We start from the raw sequence: 20,274 nt of genomic DNA, 5'->3' as shown, positions 1-20,274 counted from the left end.
GGAAATCACGAAAGTCGCCCGAACCTCAATGCCCTCCGCCGATGCCAACGCTCAGTTTTCTGGCTTTTCTGATCGCCTCCTGGAGGTTGCCAGCTTTCCTCTGTGGGCTCCTTCAGATCTCACACCTCGGGAGTTTCTTCTCCACAGGACGTCGTCTTGTAAATTTGAAATGAATAGCCGACCTGGTCATGTGGTTTAAAATGGGGTCTGCGAGGCTGGGGTCCCAACAAGAAAGCAAAAGTATTAAAATGGAGGAGCTCAGCTGATTGGGTGATGGACTCCACATGACCTTCTTCAGCAGAACGTTTCTTCTCAAATGTTTAAAGGAGAATTAAGAAAGTGTGATGGAAGCCCCCCTCAGACTTGCTTGTAAGACCCCTTGGGCTTCATCCTGTGTCGTCACCCGAGGACGTCACTTGCACTGTGCCTGGGTGACGACTTTCCAGTTTCACATTTTCCAGCCGATTTGAACCAAAGCTTGTCCGGGGTCCACAGCATGGCAAAGACCGTGCGGTCAGGTGTGCCAGTCCAGGGTGACATTGGCATCCAGCGTAACTGTGTGGCACTGAAAGTCAAAGAGGTTAGGGAGCAGCAATCAGAACGAAAGTCTCCTCCACCTTCTTCTTCTTCTTCTTCTTAAACTGCAGGGCAGCAACAAACTGCCAGCTTTATGTGCTGACGAAGAAGAAGTTTGACGAGGCCATGAAGTACTACCCTTACATCTTATCGGAAATCAAAGAGGCCGCCCTGGTCAAGCAGAAGGAGATCCAGGAGCTCAAAACCAAACTCCTCGAGCAAGAAATGGCCGAAGAACAAAGCAGAAGCGCGGACGCCAAGGACTCCTCGTGTAAGTAACGGCTCCCTGGTGTCATGGCTGCTTCTGGTTCTTCTTCGCTTCGTCTGCCCCTGTTGGGGGTCACCACCACCATCATCATCATCATCTTGTCCCATCTCTTCCTGTCCCCTCTCACCACACCGTAGACCTCATCTTGGGCCTTCGTCTTCTCCTCTCCTCTCCAGTCCTCAGCCCCCCGTGTCCCAATACACCCAGCATCTCTCCTCTGCACAGGTCCTCTCTGAGGTGACAGCGTTCAAGATGCTCAGATTTGCATTGGGTGGGACATTAGGGGGTCTGCTCAGGTTGGCGCGTTTTTGGTGTCCTGAAATACAATGCAATGTATTTATCACACAAGGAGAGCCGCAGTGGGCTTTAACAGGCCCCCCAAAGCCTTGACTCTCTCTTTGGGGAAGGCAGTTCAAAGAGAGACCCCTGTCCGGGTGGTCCATCCAAGACAATCCACAGAGCAGAACGCAAGTCCTCCTCAATACAATAGAACTGTGACAAGTGCGGTGGAAGGTGACATGACACACGAGGAGTCGCAATGCCAAGCCCACCCAAGTCACCCTGTGACTGTGTCCGTCCTCAAAGGCGCCCGTCACTTACAAAGCCCTCCTTTATCGCATCACGACTACCTGTCACTGTCGAAGCTCATGACGTCCGATTGTCCCAACATCTAAAATCTCGAGCCCCACTTTTCATTTCTTTGCTGGCCTTCATCCAGACAGGACTGCCCTTTAGATTACACCAGTTGTCCCAGTTACAAGTGCCCTCGAGTCGCCCCTTTTCCGTGACTTTATTCCACGTTTTCATGTGCTTCTTAGCATCACCACCCAAATGAGTTGGCACATAAAAGGCTGGAGGGCACAAGCTGAGCATTCAGCCGCATGAGACACACTAGCGAGTTTGGATTATTACCGGTGGTCCGACTGTCGGGCCCAAGTGATCCTGGCACTCACGTCACATTCCAGCGGCTCTGCCCCCGGGCTCATTAGTAGGCATCAGGAGGTGAAGAGGGAGCCTTCCTCAGATTTGACCTTGGGACGCCAGTGAGTTTCGTCTTCTTTCTCAAAATCAGCCGAGTCAAGCACTAGCGGTGCTGAATCCCACTTCTGACACCAAAGTATAGGGCCGGGTGGGCAGTGTCGGTCCTGGAGGGCCGCAGGTTTTTGCTTCAACCCCAGTATCCCATCTTAGCCACTCTAGGGGGTCCCAGAGAGACCCCAATTCTTCTGTTTCACTATGCAGACCGGGAACAGAATGCCATCTGTGCTCCTAACCTACCAGAGTAGTGACGTCGAGCGCCATTGTCTTGAAATATTTGTCCACATCTGTGACCCCCCGGTGACGAGTTGGCGCCGGAGCAGCAGAGCAGGAAGTTCCTTTTTACTCCTAAAGCTAATGCAGGATTTCCAGTTGTGCCCAAAACAAAGTAAAATGAAGCTCCCTGATAATAAGCCCCTTGTCTTGATGCCAGGGGGCTCGGTCTGCTATGGTCCGGCTTGGCCCTCAGGACAGACCCCGTCTCTGATGCTCCTTGACATGGTGTTGGACTGCCTGTGGTCTCTTCACAATTCGGTCCTCAGACAGACTCGGAACAAAGTCAGGCTGCTGGTCCGCCATTCAATTCCAGCTCGGGGGTCCGACTGCCTGCAAGCAGAGGTCTTATCTGATCAACGGACTGACGGAAAGACTCGAATGAAAGGCTCGAGTCACTTTTACAAGTCAGACCACCGACGTGACATTCCTCACTAGAGATGGCAGATTTCATTTCATTATTTTATAAACGATGTGCTCAGCATGGCACAGAAACATGGCGTGTTCTCTTAAAAACTCAAATGCGCACAAGTGGGCAAAGGAGGCGCCACGCAGCAGAATCACCAGGGTCAGCGAGTGTCCGGCCCCCAAAACGAGCTGTGGCACGCGACCAATGGCCACCTCCTTGAGTGTCTGGGAAAGGCGGTGTGCCCAAGCACAAGCTATGGATGAGGCGGGCGACGGAGGGCAGACACAGAACCAGACAGCAGGCTGGCAGCCCCAGCTGGGCTCTCCGCAGTCCAACTGGGCCAAAGCTTCTCCGATCACAACGTTCCTGACGGTGAGCTAAACTTGGGCACAGCCTCCGCTTAGTTAACGTTGGCATTTTTCGAGTCAAAGTCGTGTCTTCACAGTCCTGCCACATGAAAGAGAAGCGTTTTAAACGACTAACGTGCCCGCTCCTGCCTTTTCTAATGCGCTGAAGGCCCGCTATTATTATTATTATTATTATTATTAATCGGCTTTAAAAAGGAGGCCAGCTGGGCACTTCAGGGCCAGAGCGTGGACTGGCATCGCCAACCCTGCATGTTGAAGATGGGCATCACTTTGATTTGACTTTCTGTGCCACCGCAGGCTTGATAAGCCGAGGTGGTCCTAAAGAGGACATTTGGGTATCTGCATTACTGTGCCTTCCTAGCAGCTTCGTCCTCTTGCTCACTCCTGCATGCCGCCCACCCCAGGGTCAGAGGTGACCTTTACGCCAGCAGGGGTCCACAGCCACAACTCTTCACCTGCCCCATTCCGGTCGCCGAGTGGCACGTCTGAGGTGCTCTCGAAGTTGGCGCCGTTCAGCGGTGGCGAGGGAGCGCGTCTGTCCGGCCGAACGCAAACGTAAAAACACCGAACTGCAGCAGCAGAAGGCAGCTGGGCACCCGCGACGCTGGCGGGGAGCAGACAAGCAAACGGGAAACGAAAAGAAATGGCAGGCGTCGGTGGGAAAAGAACTCATGCCAGGCTCCTTCCTCTCACGATCGCCGAAGGCGTTTCTGATGAAATCAAACCCGCTGCTGCCTCCCCGTCGACGTCCTCGGTGGGTTTTCAGGCTTTTTAATTCTCCCGCGCACAACACATTTTTAAATTGTATAAAATCCATAGTCTGTGTGTGGCGAATGATTGTGAAGAAGTGACGCCGACTGCCCCTCTCGCCGCGGCTCCGCCGGACCCCCTCGCGACAGCTGACCCTGACGGACACCCCGTGTCTCATCACGCCGTTCTTCTCGTCTCCACACGGCCTACAAAGGCCATAAGAGGCTCCCGACCCCCCAGCTGACTATCAGTACAATTAAGGGCCCTTCCCAGCATCCCCTGCATCACTGGGGCAGCACAGCCTGATGGGATTTGTAGTTTTCCTCCAGCGTGTGGTGAATGGAGGCTGTGTGTGCCTAATAAACCGGCCGCTCACTGCATGCTGTCCTTTCTCCGACGTCTTCTCGAGTGCATGAGATGAAGTACGAGGCGTGCGCGTCGCTCTGATGGTGGTCTTTCTGTCTTTTTCCAGTGCTGAAGCTCTGCATGCAGCATATGAAGGAACAGGCGGAGATGATGGAGTACAAGAGTCTGCCTCTGAGGGTCAAACTGAAGAAGAAATTCCAGGAATTTGTCAGGTCGCTCCTGCCGAACCTCATCCGCATCCATAACTTCACGATAAATCCAGAGAAGCCCTTCCGGATCGTCCTGCAGTACACGTCCTGCTTTGTGAACATCACGTCTTTCTTGATGCTAACATACATGGTGAGTCGGCAGAAGATACGCCAGCCGGGCGTCGACGTGTCAGGGGACTGAGCAGGCGGTGTGGCCTCGTGTAGTGGCTAGCAGGTCACCACGTGACCCATCATGAGCCCACCGAGCCGTGACCCCCTAGTATGGTGGGCAGGCAGCCCCTTATACGATCAATTAACAGGAACGCGGGAACATCTGAGCCACCCTGGTGCAAGCGGCATTTCTAGGGGCATCTCTGGCCCTGGCGATTGGTTGAGAAGAGCAGCCCCCAGATTGGGACCCCCATGGCAGCAGGGATTTTCCTCCGATGTGCTATAGGTGTTTCAAATCGATGTCGTTCTTTAGTGGGCTGCCCTTTTGTAGGGGAGTCAGGACAGAAGCAGATTAACAGCCCACCGCCACCATCGGCGTGCCCGTCCGCGTCAAAGACGTTGGCTGCCAGTCCACCAGGTTTGCGGAGACTTTATCTGTAAAGTTGAACTTTCGTTAAGAGATCTCGATAAAAGCGCAGCGTAGACGACTTCAGAAAGCGCCGCTGATTGAGTTCCCCGTTTCGCTCGCTGCTTTGTATCGTGTAGATTCTGTTTTGGGGGTTTCTGCGTCATCTACGTGTCATGCCTGGTGGCATTCCTGTGGCACGTTATCCCTCAGTTGGGTAAAATCCTCGTCAAAGCGACGGTTTTTGGGTCGTCCTATCTTGGCTTTGCTGCCCACCCGTTTGGTGACCCCGGCCTGCCCTCACGGCCGTCGTCTCACTTCTCACGGTGATCCTCGCATTGATTTGTACTCAGCTGATGGCCAAAGTGAAGACCCGCCTTCTTAGCTCATTTATTGGTCAAGAGCCCCGCCTTCAGTTCTTCCGTATTTCCTAATATCTGAGCGGCCACGTTTCAGGCGTGACGACTGGATGAGCGCCGTGTGGAGTAGCTTGAGATTTGTTACATGGAGGTTTGAACGTCTTCTGCACCGGACCCCCGGTGAAAGCCGCAGAAAGAAGACGTGTGCCGAGAGCAGGAAACGAAGGGCGTCAGAAAACAAACTGCGAGTCAATGGCAGAAGATCAGAGAATCGAGAGCCGAGGGTCCGACCGAAGTCGTTTCTTAATTTACGAGACGATCGTCACGACCTCATAACGCTGCGTTGCAAGTGGCCAGCTTGATCTTGCTGACCACCAATTATGGGGGCGACTAGCGGCACACCAAACACCACGACTTAACAGAACACGAGTTGGCGAGGTCCATTCGACGCGATGGCGGTGGCGGTGGCGGCAGCAGCGGTACAAACGCGCGCTCTCTGCTTACTGGGCCGTCACGACAAAGAAATGCGGGCAGGGAGGTGGCAGACGAGAGAAGTGGGGGATTCCTGGCATGTCTGTCTGTTTAGGGGGTGCTGCCTCCTTTGAAGTGGGGGGTCTCTCGATGCCCATTCCCGAGTCAGTGGCGCCCTCTTCTAACTCATCTCTGTGCTTTGTTTCACTTCCAGCCGGCCGTCTTTAACATCTCCAACACGGTGTTTATGCTCAGCATGATTGTGGAGTATCTGCTCATGCTTGAGGTAAGCCTGCCGTCTCCACCGCCGCCGCCACCGCCGCTCACTTCGACTTCCTTCTCCTTCCATCTCTTTACGCTTTGTCTCAGACCTGGGGGGCCATTTTTAAGAACGACAAGCGCACGCGGCACGCCGACTGACCATCGTGGACACCCCTTGTCCTTCATTTAGTCTTCCTTTTCTAAAACCTCAAGCCCACCACTCCAAAGAGGAGGCTTCACCACAGTAGGTGGCCTGGTCCCAAACTCAAGGGGCAGGCATGCGGCTCAAAAGCTGGGCAGAGGCCTTTAAACTCACAAACTGTCAAAGGGTTACACCCCTGGACCCAAATAAACCCATTAAAATGATTTTAATATTCCGAGATTTATTAATAATTAAAAAAATAAAAATAAAAAAAGCGAGGCAAGAAAATGAGCAAACCTGAAGAACAAAGAGATCCAACGTGGACAAGTCAGTAGCCCTAAAATAAAAGAGGAAGCCAATCGAAAGATGTAGGGAGAGTGCTGTGGGTGGGCATCAGAGACACGGCAGAAGGTGGCGAGGCCCCCCAAAGCAGGCCTGGACCTTCAAGGCGGCCAGACTTCAAACTCCACAGCAGACTCAAAATGGGACTGCAAATGTCCCAGAAAAATACAGAAATGGCCTGCAAGAGAGGAGGAGGAGGAGGCGGCGCTGATACAACGCTTTGCTGCACCCACCACACGACAAACCAAGTCAGGGTCCAGACTAGGGTGGCTTGCTAAGACGAGAATCGTATAAATGATTCAAACATGGAGTTCACAAGTCCAGACTCCAAGAACTGAAGCAAAGTGTCCACAAAACCAGAAGAGTTGGGGTGAGAACAGGCGAGCGAAACTCCTGACGTCACACCGACGTGTGACAAGGACCACGGTGGCTACAGCATCAGGGTGGCCCCGCCTCCTGGGGCTCCACCCACTCAACACAAGCAGAAATACTAAACTCAGTCTATCACAAATAACAACAACTGCACAGAAAGAGGACGGCACTCGGTGGGGCGGGGCCTAAGGGGCAGCGTCATGTGGCCCCGCCCCCTTGGGCTCGGAATACGCGACATGAAAGACGAGGCACTCTGAATGAGCGAAACGTGACGCTCAACATACAACATACAAAGGAAACAAAAGCAAATCAATCGCATTCACAAAAGGACGACAAAGGAGACGCGAGACCCCCGGCTGAGCGCCCCCTGCAGGCTCGGCTCTTCTTTTCACTTCGTACGTTGAATTGATCTCTGAACGCGCGACATGAGCCGAGGATCTTTAACCACAATCGATGCTCTGATTCTCTTGTAGATCTTCCTGAAGTTTCACATGTGCTACTACGACGAGAACGGGACCTACGTGTACGATTACCAGGCCATCTCCAGCAAGTATCTGAAGAGCAGGTCCGGCTTCATCTTCGATTTGGTTTGCTCCTTCCCGATTGAGTTTCCGGCCTGGATGGCGGTGAAGGATGATGAATACAACACAATGGGGATCACCATGACGAACGTCCGCCTGTTACACTGCATACGCATCATCCGAATTTACTTGTTCATCGAAGACGAAAAGAAAGTCATCACCAACAAGTGAGTAGAACGTCGTGCGGCGCGGCGCGGCGCTCAGTAACGAAGGGGGCAGGACGACTTTGTTGCGATATTAACGGGACGTTTTTCTGATCTTGGGATTTGAACGATTCTCAAACTGTCGGTGAGGAGAGTCCTCCATTTATTTAAAGGAGTTCAAAAGTTTTGGCTTCTTTCTTCAGCAACATTTTATTTTTCACGGGTGCCACCATTTTGTTTACGGTCGCTGTAACGTCTGAAGTGTCGTCACCACCACCACCACCATGCGATAGCACGTCCATGTTGGGCATTCCCTTGTTTCCGGAGGTTGTAGATAATTCCTGAAACTTCACACGCGAGTTTCTTTGGCTCAGGATCTCCTGGACTTTTTAGCTCTCCCGATTTCGGCCTTTCCGCACACATTTTGACTTCATCCATCTCCAGAGTTTTCCTTTGCTGGTTTTCTCCAGCAGGGAAGCTTGGGTTTCAAAAGCAAGTGAAAAACTTGAAGTGCTGGGCTTTCATCCATCATTTCAAGAATTTGAATTTTGTCCTTCTGCCTTTTCCAAGGTGGCAGACGGGAGTTTTATGGTCACAAAGACATCTGACTTACGACCAGAACTGAGTTTAGGGAGCAATTAAACCGAGGGGCAAAGTTCATTTTAATAACGAAAGCCAATCCGAACCAAAAGGATGGCAGCAAAGAGGACCAAGCGGAGAGTCCTTGGCATCGTGGCAGACGTCTTTATAATTTAAAGAGGCAGGCGAGATCCCGATAGCCAGGCGTTCATTTGGTAGACTTCGAGAGAGGAACAGCGAGGACCACCAGCGCCAGAGAAGGCCAGACTCGAACCTGCTGACTCGTAGGAGCTAAAGAAGTTAAGGACATCAGAGGAGCGTCGGCGAGAAAAAGCAGGATGTCATCGGCATAAAGCTCGATGTGGTTGGTAGGACCGGGCGAGCACTGGGTGAAGCGGAAAAGAAACAACAGGTGGCACCGACTATTGTTATGCCTCATGACTACTAAAATGGGAGGTCCTTGGAGGTCCGAAAGCTTGCTGAAATGACAGCCTGTTTTTTGTTCCGCAGGTCAGCGGGCGTTGTGAGTATTTCTGAGTACCGGTGAGTTTCTGGCCGCTGCTTGCAGAGTTTGAGCGGACATCGAGTTTGAGTCCCACGTGGCGAGAGCTAAAGGCTCAAGGGGGAAATCGAAGAGGAGAGGGGAGTGAGGGCAGCCCTGCGAGGCTCGGATTGCGATGTGACTGAGGAAGTGAGAATATGAACAGGCAGATGAGTGTGAAAGTGTCCTGGCCGTCGTCGTGAAGGTCTCGCCGAACTCCATTTGAGAAAAAGACCACCTCGTTTGGTCAAATTCCTCTTCGTGCTGGCGGGTGGTAGGATTTACAAGGCATCTTACATTGTCTGTTGCCTGGCGAGAACAAATCAAGCCGGCCTGGTCAGGTGAAAGGCAGGTCACCAAACGTTTAGCGGGCCCTTTTAGGTGGGACGATGGCTTAAGCAAGCTGTTGACTCTTTACTTTGACTTAACAACAGGCAGAATCGCTCATTTGGGTAATGGAGATGGCAGAGTTCAACATTTGAAAAGGAGGAGCCGTAGTTACTAACTGAGCACTGAAAACACTTCAGGTGGTAAGACATCTGGCCCAGGTGACTTCCCACTTCAGGGACAGTAATGGGGGCTTTCAGAGAGTCACACTAGATAAGGAGATAATTGAACACAACTTGGAGTAAAACTGAAAACACACGTCCATCAATCGGACTTGAATTATTAGAGAGACGCTCTGCCACATGCCAAAGACAGAGGATGGCAGCAGACACTTTGTGCCTACGCAGCCCACTTATTCACCAGGCTGCCCTGATCTTGCCTACGCTGGCCGATGCGCCGCCTGTGAGATCACTACAGTGTTAGGAGGTCAGCCAAGACTGGGAAGTGAATGAGAGTTACGGGGGCCGGCAGAATGGCAGGTGACAGTCGGAACTGAGAATCCACCAATCACGTGTCAGAACGAGGGGAAGACACTGAAGTCAAAGCCAAGCTAGCAGATGGCAGGACCCATTTAAACTCTGATGTAACCCAATAATTAGGGTGTGTCCCTAAGCGTGTCACCGTCCTTTATAGTCGCGGCTTGGTGATGCTGACAGTCGACATGAGACGGCAACCAGTAGCAACTTGGCAAACAAACTGGCGCTGCCAAAAATTAAATCACTTTTTCAAAGAACAATTCCACCAAAATCACAGCAGAATTCAAACATTAATATGGAAAATAATTCAGAGGGTGGGCTGCTCATCATCCTCATCCTCACAAGGTCAGCTGCACTGGGCGCAAGGCAGGCAGGACCCCCAGTCCACCTGTGGCGTTACTGGGATGTCATCCCAAGGTGGGCGTGGCCAAAGGAGTGAAAGCTTTACTTTATCGGATTGTTCATTGGCTGGGCCCCCCTGGTGCCCTCATTCCGGTTATCAAAGCCGTTTGGAGGTCTGAGGGGCGGCGCACGCGGGTTTTAACGTCTGCTGGCCTTTTCTTTCTTCTGCAGTATTTTGCTAATCAGGGTGATCGTCTTTGCTCTGGAGATCATCCTTTTTGTACACGTGTGTGCGGTGATTTACGTCAAGATGGAGTGTCCAAATCAGTGCAAGCCGGTGGGATGGTACGTCTCAGAAGGTGAGTCCCCCTCGCCTCCTCTTTGGTTTCATCAAAGTGTTTCATTTCGTTCATTTTATTGCAGCTGTCGTCTTGCCACGTTTACAGTCGTCAGGTCGAGTGGCAACCGCCGATGAATTTGGCTTAAATGTTAAAGGACGACATCAGAGAAGGGACGGCGACTTAAAGAGCAACGAGCGGCGCTGCCAGTTACGATGGACAAACGTCCTCAGCAAAACATGAACAGAGTTGGGGTTCAAAATTGAAGCTGCCGGAGTTGTGGAACACCCAGTCGTGCCGCTGGGCGAGCCGTTAAAAGTGGCGAGGTGCCAGCCGCGTGTGGTGTGTGTGACGTTCAAAGAACTGGCAGCGCGTCTGCTATAAGATGAACTCGGTGCCAGCGCTTGTCAACCATTCGTGTTAGGATCTTCACGATTCACCAAGAGGGTCCCCTTCTTCAGAAAAGCAGCGTGGATCAAGCGGAACATCCTGCTGTGAGCCGCCACCACACACTTCCATTAAAAAAAGAAAAGAAGAGCCACTCGAGACCACCAGCCCCTGGTCTCGTTAACTGAGGTGACAATGAAATGCTGCGGGAGATGCAGATATCAACACGTGCCTCACGAGTCTGACCGCAGCCGAATGGCGGCCCACCGACCAGGCCGTGCAGCGTCCGACGTCCAAACTGCAGATCTAAAGTAAGGAGACGGCGCAGACGGAGTGTAAAGGTCGAGACGTCCATTGTTACCGTCACCGTCGCTTGTTAGCCGTCAAGGCGCTGCTTCACTTGTGGTACAAAACGCCACCCGAAGCCAATCAGGGGTCTTCTTATTAGGAAGAACCCTCACGAGTGGCGGACTTCCCTGCCGTCATCTGCCAGGACCATAGCGAGTCGTCCCGAGGGTCCCATCTGACCAGCGTGCCCCCCGAGGCCCTCTGATGGCGTGTTTAGCGCCTCGCATCAGCGCGTGTCAGGACACAATTACTGGATTCTCGTCGTTTGAAAGGTTTTCTTGGCTTCAGGCGAGTTTCTTAAGGAATGTCCTCATTTGGATTCTATTCTCCCCCCGGAGCAGGTGACGTTTGTATTGGTGCCGTTTCTCGTCTCGTCTCCCACGATGCCATTTTGGAGACTGTTGCCAAGACGCGAAGTCCCGTTACTAAGATGAAGTTGTGCGTCGTAGCGCTTCACATATCGACGATGGCGCTGCACGTCCCTTAGCGTTGCTCTTTACTCTCGGAAGACTCGCCGTTGGTTTGTTTGTTTGTTTGTTTGTTTGTTTGTTTCGATTGGCTCCCGATTCTGAGTTGGGCTTCCTGATCTCCTTCACACGCCGCAGTGGCTTCCACTTTATATGACGAATTCCGATGAGGATTTGAGCCTGCAAATCGACCCTCGCAGAAGAGGACGACATTCTCCGATGTTACTCGACCGCGGCTCAGAGCTCCAGAAGTGCCAACGGCCATTTGTGAGAAGGCGCCGCACGGTTTGCCTTCGTCTTGTCAGCGAGGTTACCGACCATCACAGCCGTCAAGTTACTTTTATTTTGGGAATTTTGATTAAAAGTTGCCTTCAGAATTTTCTTCTTCATTTCCCGTCACTTACGGTTTTAGGGCCTGAATACGAGAAGAGCCAGTGAGCCCGAAGCTCTTGAAAACGACGGCATCACGTGAAAAGAAGAGGATAAAAAACGAATAAAGATGAAGCCAAAATGAAACGGCGACCACTTTAAAACGTGAAGCGAATCGCGAGGTCATGAGGGGCTGCAAACAAACACCAAGACCCACCGAGGCTGGCAGTTCTCCTTTTAGACAGACAGACAGACTTTATTAAAATTCACCATCTATGGCGATAAACTGCAAGTTTAATCCAAAAATGACATGTGGCGACACAACAGGAAACGCCTCTGGCATCAATGAAAGTACACGTCATGGCAAAGGTGGCATCAGGTGACCAAAACAGAACTCAAACATTTTAAAAACGTGACGACCGCATTCAGATTCCATGTAAAATGAGGCAAAGGCCTCCCTCCCTCCGGGCAACACCATGTGCCAGGATTACGTGGCACCGTTTAGGCACAGATAAGAAAAGCTGGCTGGCACGTGACAATTCAAAGTGCTCGTGGTAAGCGTGGCGCGGTGGTCCTGCTGCCTCGTGGGCGCAGTGATTACGACCGCAGTGGGCGAGTGGGGCCTGCGTAGGCCAAGCACTCCACACTCCTGCCATTTTAAAGCCCCCTGTTTTTGTTTTTTGAAACAGACCTTCAAGACTACGCCGACATCTACTCTTACGCCCTTTACTGGGTGGCAGCAACCTTTACGACAACTGGCTACGGTGACGTGCGGGCGACGGTTCCCTACGAGATGTGGTACACGGTGCTCACGATCGTGTTGTCTAAAGTCATCGTTGGTTACAATATTGGGTCCATCTCGGCCGCCCTGTCCAACATGAATGCCAAGCAGGTGCTGTATGAGGAGAAGCTGCAGGTAAGTGTGCCAGTGTGCCGTACCTGAAACACTAAAGAAGGGAGGGAAAGCTGCCGTCTATTGTCACAATCCGACACTCTTCAATGCACCAAAAAGCAGTCCTTGTGAAGACCCACCACTCCACCCACCGGCTTGGCGTCCAAGACAGGGCCGTCTGATCGCATGGGCACACTGGGCAGCTAATCTGTCTATGTATTGTGACAGATAGGAGGGCTGCTGCTCTCACTAATGCACAGAAGCCATCTGCATAAGCATATGAAGAACAAGAAGGTGACATCTGACGAGGACAATAAGCCCCCAGAATCAGCCGACTCATCACAGAGGAGCAGACAGACGTCTAGACGAGCGAGGAGATCAACGTGTTAGACCTGAACACACAATGGGAGGTGAAACCTGGAGGTGCACCTCATGAGCAGAAGGACCCGGCGGTTGTAGTGGACTGGTCAGCGTCCACATCCCGCCAGAGTGCTGAGGGCATTGAGGAGGCCGACAGGGTGTTGGGTGATATGGCGCCCTGATGTGTGGAGTACAAGCCAAGGAGGACTAGAATTAAGTTATAGAACGCACTTTGGGGGTCTCGGCTGGTGTGCCAAGCGGTGAAGGAGCGGCGACTTTGCAGAAAATGAGGATGAGGAGGAGCACAGGGGACCCCAGCTTTCATTTTCAAACACCGGAGTTTGGGGACACAGGTGGAAAGTCATTCTTCACACACGTGACCAGAGACAGCTGGAATAAGTAACCAAGAAGTGACATGTTGACGGCGGGTGGCAGAGGGTCTTTGTTATGGCCGCCACTGCCCACCTCTCCTCCTTGGCTCGTCTCAATGCGAGGACGACATGTTGGTCACCTTTTTCAGTTTCTCCGCTGGCTTGGGTTAACCGCCTCTTATTCTTTATTTGTTTGTGAAATGCCAATGAGTTGTACTCCGTGTGTCTTGGCAAAGGGTGGCAAGAGGATGGCTTAATAATATTATGATGTCGATACCTACAGTGGTGTGAAAAACTATACTACTCAGTTTTTAAATGATGGTTTTTATTATTTAGGGAGTAAAAAATCCAAACCTACATGGCCCTGTGTGAAAAAGTAATTGCCCCCTGAACCTAATAACTGGTTGGGCCACCCTTAGCAGCAGTAACTGCAATCAAGCGTTTGATAACTTGCAATGAGTCTTTTACGGCGCTCTGGAGGAATTTTGTCCCACTCATCTTTGCAGAATTGTTGTAATTCAGCTTTATTTGAGGGTTTTCTAGCATGAAGCGCCTTTTTAAGGTCATGCCATAGCATCTCAATTGGATTCAGGTCAGGACTTTGACTAGGCCACTCCAAAGTCTTCATTTTGTGTTTCTTCAGCCATTCAGAGGTGGATTTGCTGGTGTGTTTTGGGTCATTGTCCTGTTGCAGCACCCAAGATCGCTTCAGCTTGAGTTGACAAACAGATGGCGGACATTCTCCTTCAGGATTTTTGGTAGACAGTAGAATTCATGGTTCCATCTATCACAGCAAGCCTTCCAGGTCCTGAAGCAGCAAAACAACCCCAGACCATCACACTAACACCACCATATTTTACTGTTGGTATGATGTTCTTTTTCTGAAATGCTGTGTTCCTTTTACGCCAGATGTAACGGGACATTTGCCTTCCAAAAAGTTCAACTTTTGTCTCATCAGTCCACAAGGTATTTTCCCAAAAGTCTTGGCAATCATCGAGATGTTTCTTAGCAAAATTGAGACGAGCCCTAATGTTCGTTTTGCTTAACAGTGGTTTGCGTCTTGGAAATCTGCCATGCAGGCCGTTTTTGCCCAGTCTCTTTCTTATGGTGGAGTCGTGAACACTGACCTTAATTGAGGCAAGTGAGGCCTGCAGTTCTTTAGACGTTGTCCTGGGGTCTTTTGTGACCTCTCGGATGAGTCCTCTCTACGCTCTTGGGGTCATTTTAGTCGGCCGGCCACTCCTGGGAAGGTTCACCACTGTTCCATGTTTTTGCCATTTGTGGATAATGGCTCTCACTGTGGTTCGTGGGGTCCTAAAGCTTTAGAAATGGCTTTATAACCTTTACCAGACTGATAGATCTCAGTTACTTCTGTTCTCATTTGTTCTTGAATTTCTTTGGATCTTGGCATGATGTCTAGCTTTTGAGGTGCTTTTGGTCTACTTCTCTGTGTCAGGCAGCTCCTATTTAAGTGATGTCTCGATTGAAACAGGTGTGGCAGTAATCAGGAAATTGAACTCAGGCGTGATACACCACAGGTAGGTGATTTTTGAACAAGGGGGCAATTACTTTTTCACATAGGGCCATGTAGGTTTGGATTTTTTTCTCCCTAAATAATAAAAAACATCATTTAAAAACTGCATTTTGTGTTTACTTGTGTTATATTTGACTAATGGTTAAATGTGTTTGATGAGCAGAAACATGCAAAAGAATAAAAATCAGGAAGGGGGCAAATAGTTTTTCACACCACTGTACTTAGAGGACAAAAAGAATACGTCACAAACCGATTGTTCTACTGAGAACAGGTCAGAAATCGCGTCACTCTGACTGGCCAGCTAGCCTGGGGGAATACAGGTGGGCTAAGGTGAACAGCCCTTGACAAGCCAGCAATGCCTGGAATGGAGGGCATCGGTAGAATTTATGGCACCCATTCACCTGTCGTCCATGGGCCGGAATGGGGGCAGAATCTCTGGGAAGTACAAACTCCCACCCATGCAACGGGGGTGTCAAGGACCACTAGAATTAGATAACTGAGGCCTGCAAAGGCACCGTCTCGCTCTCTTTGCCATCTTCCGTTCTAAGGAGACCACCTCTATCAGCGGCCATATTGAGATGACCCCAGCCGTCTGCCTCCCACTCCCCCTTTGAATGGCCGTGTCGGACCAGAGACAAACGGAGAGCCGCCTGGTGTTTTACCAACACCAGCAGTCCTCTGCTATTTGGGGTCTTCACCTTTAATAATGGCGACAGTGAGCAGGGCTTTAGATGGTTATGGTGTAGCTTCACGGATTCCAGCCTTGGCCCAAGCCACACGCGCTCACAGAGACACGAATCAAACAAATGGCTGAAATGTATTAACAGCCACCCCACCCCTTCCCTTTCGGTGATACGAATGTTACACACAACAGTCGAGCCCGACAAACACTCACAACAACGTCCTTCTCAAAGGCATGGAGTAAAGAGGACCATCCCACGAACAGCTTCCATAAGAAGTAAATTAAACCGTCCAACCGGTGGTCCTGAGCAGCGAGGGGTGAGAATTGTAGGAGTGCATCCTGCGAAGACACGGCGACTAATCCACCGCCATTCACACGACAGTCCATACATCCTAACGAGAAACGATCCCACGTCCAAATGACTTACAGTCGTTACGCAGGACCAGACACACGGGATACACAGAACTTCGCCGGCCCCCTTTTTCAAGTTTACCGTTGACCGTTACCGTTGAGTCCATTTCAGACATCCAAAGAGGGCAGCTGGGAAATGGAGTGCTCTGATACAATGGCCTGCGTAATAAAGGGGGAAAAGACCTTAGGACCCCCATGACAGAACACAGAGGACCACTGGAAGTGCGACAAAGCGGGTCAAGGGGCCGCGGTCTTATTTCATTCTTACCTTGGGGCTGATGGGAAAACTAGGAGGCTGCCTGGGAGACGCGGGCTGACATTCATACAATAAGAGGAACCAAGGAGTCTGGCGTTGTGTCCTGCAGATCATTAAGGAGTATCTGGACAACGAAGGCATCGGGGGGTCCCTGAAGCAGCGCGTCATGCACTTCTTCAATTACCAGTGGGCTCGGAGCCAAGGCCTGGACTACGTCGTGGTCTTCAGCGACACTCCCAACTACATGAAGACGGAGGTCTTCTCCAGGTAAGCCTGCAGCTATTAACGATTTTGCTAATTAGATAGACAGACAGACAGAAGTGAAAGGCACTAGATAGATAGATAGAGTGAAAGGCGCTATATAACAGATAAATAGATAGAAAAAGTTAAAGGCACTATATAATAGATAGATAGATAGATAGAGTGAAAGACACTACTAGATAGATAGATAGATAGATAGATAGATAGATAGATAGATAGATAGATAGATAGATAGATAGATATGAAAGGCACTATATAATAGATAGATAGACAGACATTGTCAGACAGACACTTTATTAATATTAAAGGGGAAATTAAATTCCAATGAGTTTATAAGTTTGATTTAAATGGGGATAATTAAAAAAATGCAGCATTGGTGCAAAAGTATAAGAGCAGCAGGGTGGTGCCCAGTTGAATGTTTGCCTTCCTAACGAAACACAAAAACCACACAAACAGAGAAAATGGGTTTTGAGCAACTGTGTAAGCCTCTGTTTTAAAAGCTTTATGGGATGGACTGGCAGGCCCACCGCTCTCTAGACACTCATTCAAACATCGGCGGCCCACCAGTCCCATCAATTGTGTGTGTGCCGCACAGTGGAGGTGAGCCATTGCATATTTTACCCACATGAAGAGACGCCAAAGTGCACATTCATCGGCGTTTTCCCCACAGGAAAGCCCCCCATTTGTCACCTAGCAACGGCCATCTCCTGTTTCTTGATTCCCAAATATGGGGATGCCCACCTCTGGCCATAAAGGAATCTGATGAGTATCGTCGTCACGTCTTTAAGGTTATTATTATCATAACTGGCCAAGTGGACATCAGACTACCAGAACAACCTCAACAGAATGGCTACGTGTGACAGGAAGTGATGGCAAGAATTTTTTAGAAAATTCTAGAGAACTTTACTGACACCAGAAATAGCGGGTAGACGCATGTGGCATTAACACAGACAAAGACTTGTTCCTGTGACAAAGGCACAGATCTTGCTGGTCACAAACCACCACAGAACTTGCGGTGAATTCAGTTAAGCACCTGCCTTGCGCCCTGTGCTGGCTGGGATTGGCTCCAGCAGACCCCCATGACCCTGTGTTAGGATATAGTGGGTTAGGTGATGGATGGACGGACGATTCATTTTGCTCGTTATTATCGTGGTGTGTCCCTCTACTTACCCTGTGCTCATCAGGCTCGTCACAGGGTTGGTCTCCTGTCACACAACAGTGCCCCATGACAGACACACTCACTCACTCACTCACTCACACACACAGCTGTAAGTGCCTTACGACTAACGCAGTGACTGTCACTCTGTCTTACTATGACACACGAGGTCTCTGTTATATAAAATAATCCTTCGACGAGACTTTTTATAAGAGAGATTTGTTCAAGACCCGCCCTGCTCTCAAACCACGCCCACTCACAGTCCTCTCACCTCTCATTGGTGTGAATGCTTTTGTCAGACACTTCCTGCGCTCTTATAATCTTTTAACCCTTAAACCGCCATATACTTTGGGGTCAATGCATCCCTGGACGCCAAAAACTTTTTTGCTGCACTTTTTAAATAAACATCACAAACATTTTTTTTGTGCAAAGAGCATCACAATTACTGCAAAACTGTTCATTTTACACACGGCTAATGAACTGTAAAAACTTTTTAAAAAACTACTTCAACAATCAGTTATTCTGTGTCCAAGGTGCAGCAGACGCCATTGATGAAATTCAGTAAATCGCCAACTGTGCCTGAAGTGGCTACACGCGAGCACACAGAGGCCATCGCTGATGCTGGCAGGCCAGTCTAGTGCAGCGGCTCAATCGCAGGGACAGTGAGGCTGCAGTGCTGTAGGGGGCGCCAGTGGTCATGAGCTGGCTGCTCCACGAATGTACGGCACTGACTGATCAGCTCCGGCGTGCTGGCAAATTGCTGTGGGAAGAGACTACAGCCGGTTACAGCGTTCAATGAATGTACGTCGACGAATGTACATCACTGCATATACTCGGCTTCGGTAGGCTTCCAAATTGCACTGGAAAATGACTTTAGTCGGTTGCAGCATTCAACAAATGTACTTTGCCGAATATATTCGGCTCCGGCGTGCTGGCAAATTGTATTGGGAACCAACTATAGCCGTTTCCGGCAATTTAAGGGTTAACATTTTCCTCACTTTAAGTTCCCAATTAAAGATGACGTATTCTGTCCAAATCTTATTGAAGAATTTCATCGCGAAGGGTTATCAACAGAAGAAATGAGTACACGGGCAATCCCAGCACCGAGAAACGATGAAGTCAAACGAATTAACGTGAAAATTGTCGATCGGTTACATGGCAAATTGGTTAAATGCGTATCAATAGACTGCTGAAACAGTTGGTGGTGATGGTGAGGAAGATGAAAACATCGACTTCAAATATCAAGAAGAATATCAACAACCGTTAACAGCGTCTGGTCTTCCACCGGCCGAATTACTGTTGAAAGAAGGACGTATCCAAGAAAGGCAACGTAGTCCATCTTCAGGGGATAACATGAGACACCAAAGGAGATCTCGATATGCCACTCGTATTAAAACATTTACAGTTTCCTGTTAGAATCGCTTTTGCAAAGACAATTAACCAACCACATGGACAAACATTCAAAAAAGTCGTTTTATTTAATAGAGAGAAAGAAACTAAACTCAGTCACGCGCAGTCATACGTCAGTCACACTGATGCAAATGTAACAATTCCCGTGAAAATAAAAATCTGTTTAAATTGTGCATCCGCATCCCCGTACGTGAGCAGCAGAACCACAAAGAGGCGAGCGTGTAGTGCAGGCCCGGGGGTTGGAGAGTGAAGCAAGCAGGGGAGTTTTAAAGAAATCTCAGACTTAAAGATTACTTCTGGTCTCCGAGAATACATTTAAACATACAAAGGCTCAGCATCCGTGACTATCGGCCATTTGGCAGCCAAGAATGCCTAACTTGACGTCCTGTTCCTTACTATTGGGTGGGCTCTCACCCTCAGCCTTAATAAACCTCCGGCTGCACCAGGTGCTCAAAGAAATCGACCTTATTACCTCAGGCAATCTAGACGTGAAGACAAAGCATAGAAAGTCCAATGCAGTGTGGTATTTACTGCAGGAATAATAAATAATAACACCAGTAGAACAAAGGATAATAGAAAATAGGCCCGATAGTAAAGTCTGGATATACAGTATATAGTCGTCTTACGAAAAGTTAAAGTATGAATGTCGCAGACGGCTTGGGATCGCACACTCGTAGTTCTTCACGAGATGCTCTTCTGGCGCTCAGATGGAAACGGCCGCTCGGTGATGTCGCTCTTCAGCCGAGGCATATTTATTATAAATTCTTGTAAGGTGCGATTGCTGGATATTCCGATTGGCTGGCTGTCGATATGATGAATGAGTTCACTCGTCCGTTTGGCCTTTCCCAGGCTGTAAACCAGTTTAGCTACTTGCTGTCTCAGATCTCAGGTTTTTAAAGTAATCGACAGCCTGAGGAATCTCCTGAATTGCTGCTCAGTTCAAACAAATGGTTCTGTGATTTAGGAAAACCAATTGTCTTTGATCTTAACTGTCCATGCAAGTATTAGAACGTTCATCTGTTGTCTTGAACAAAACATAATGAAAATATAGTCCAAAATTGACAGATTCTGTACCCCACTGCCACCATCCTTCGGTGAGCCCGTGACCATCTCACAGCGCCCGTCCGCCTCCTGTCGGGGTCTGGTAAGCTCCTGATGTCGTAACGCGGGGGGGCTCACCGGTTTGGTCTCCTCTTGTCGGCTGCCATTGTCTCAAAGTCCCT

General features: G+C 49.9%; 1 protein-coding gene across 1 annotated transcript in view; it reads left to right on the top strand.

The window, feature by feature from the left end:
- LOC120542671 overlaps window positions 1–20,274 on the top strand; it is a 91,198-nt gene that overhangs the window by 70,184 nt on the left and 740 nt on the right. Inside the window, exons 35-42 of the mRNA XM_039775276.1 lie at window positions 648–847; window positions 4,155–4,387; window positions 5,858–5,929; window positions 7,234–7,508; window positions 8,574–8,606; window positions 10,041–10,168; window positions 12,408–12,634; window positions 16,334–16,491. Of these exons, the coding sequence (XP_039631210.1) occupies window positions 648–847; window positions 4,155–4,387; window positions 5,858–5,929; window positions 7,234–7,508; window positions 8,574–8,606; window positions 10,041–10,168; window positions 12,408–12,634; window positions 16,334–16,491 (1,326 nt within the window). The remainder of the gene's footprint in view (window positions 1–647; window positions 848–4,154; window positions 4,388–5,857; window positions 5,930–7,233; window positions 7,509–8,573; window positions 8,607–10,040; window positions 10,169–12,407; window positions 12,635–16,333; window positions 16,492–20,274) is intronic.

The sequence above is a fragment of the Polypterus senegalus genome, chromosome 13 (assembly GCF_016835505.1).
Source record: "Polypterus senegalus isolate Bchr_013 chromosome 13, ASM1683550v1, whole genome shotgun sequence".
Taxonomy (NCBI): Eukaryota; Metazoa; Chordata; class Cladistia; order Polypteriformes; family Polypteridae; genus Polypterus; species Polypterus senegalus.
This window is presented reverse-complemented; position numbering and strand designations above follow the sequence as displayed.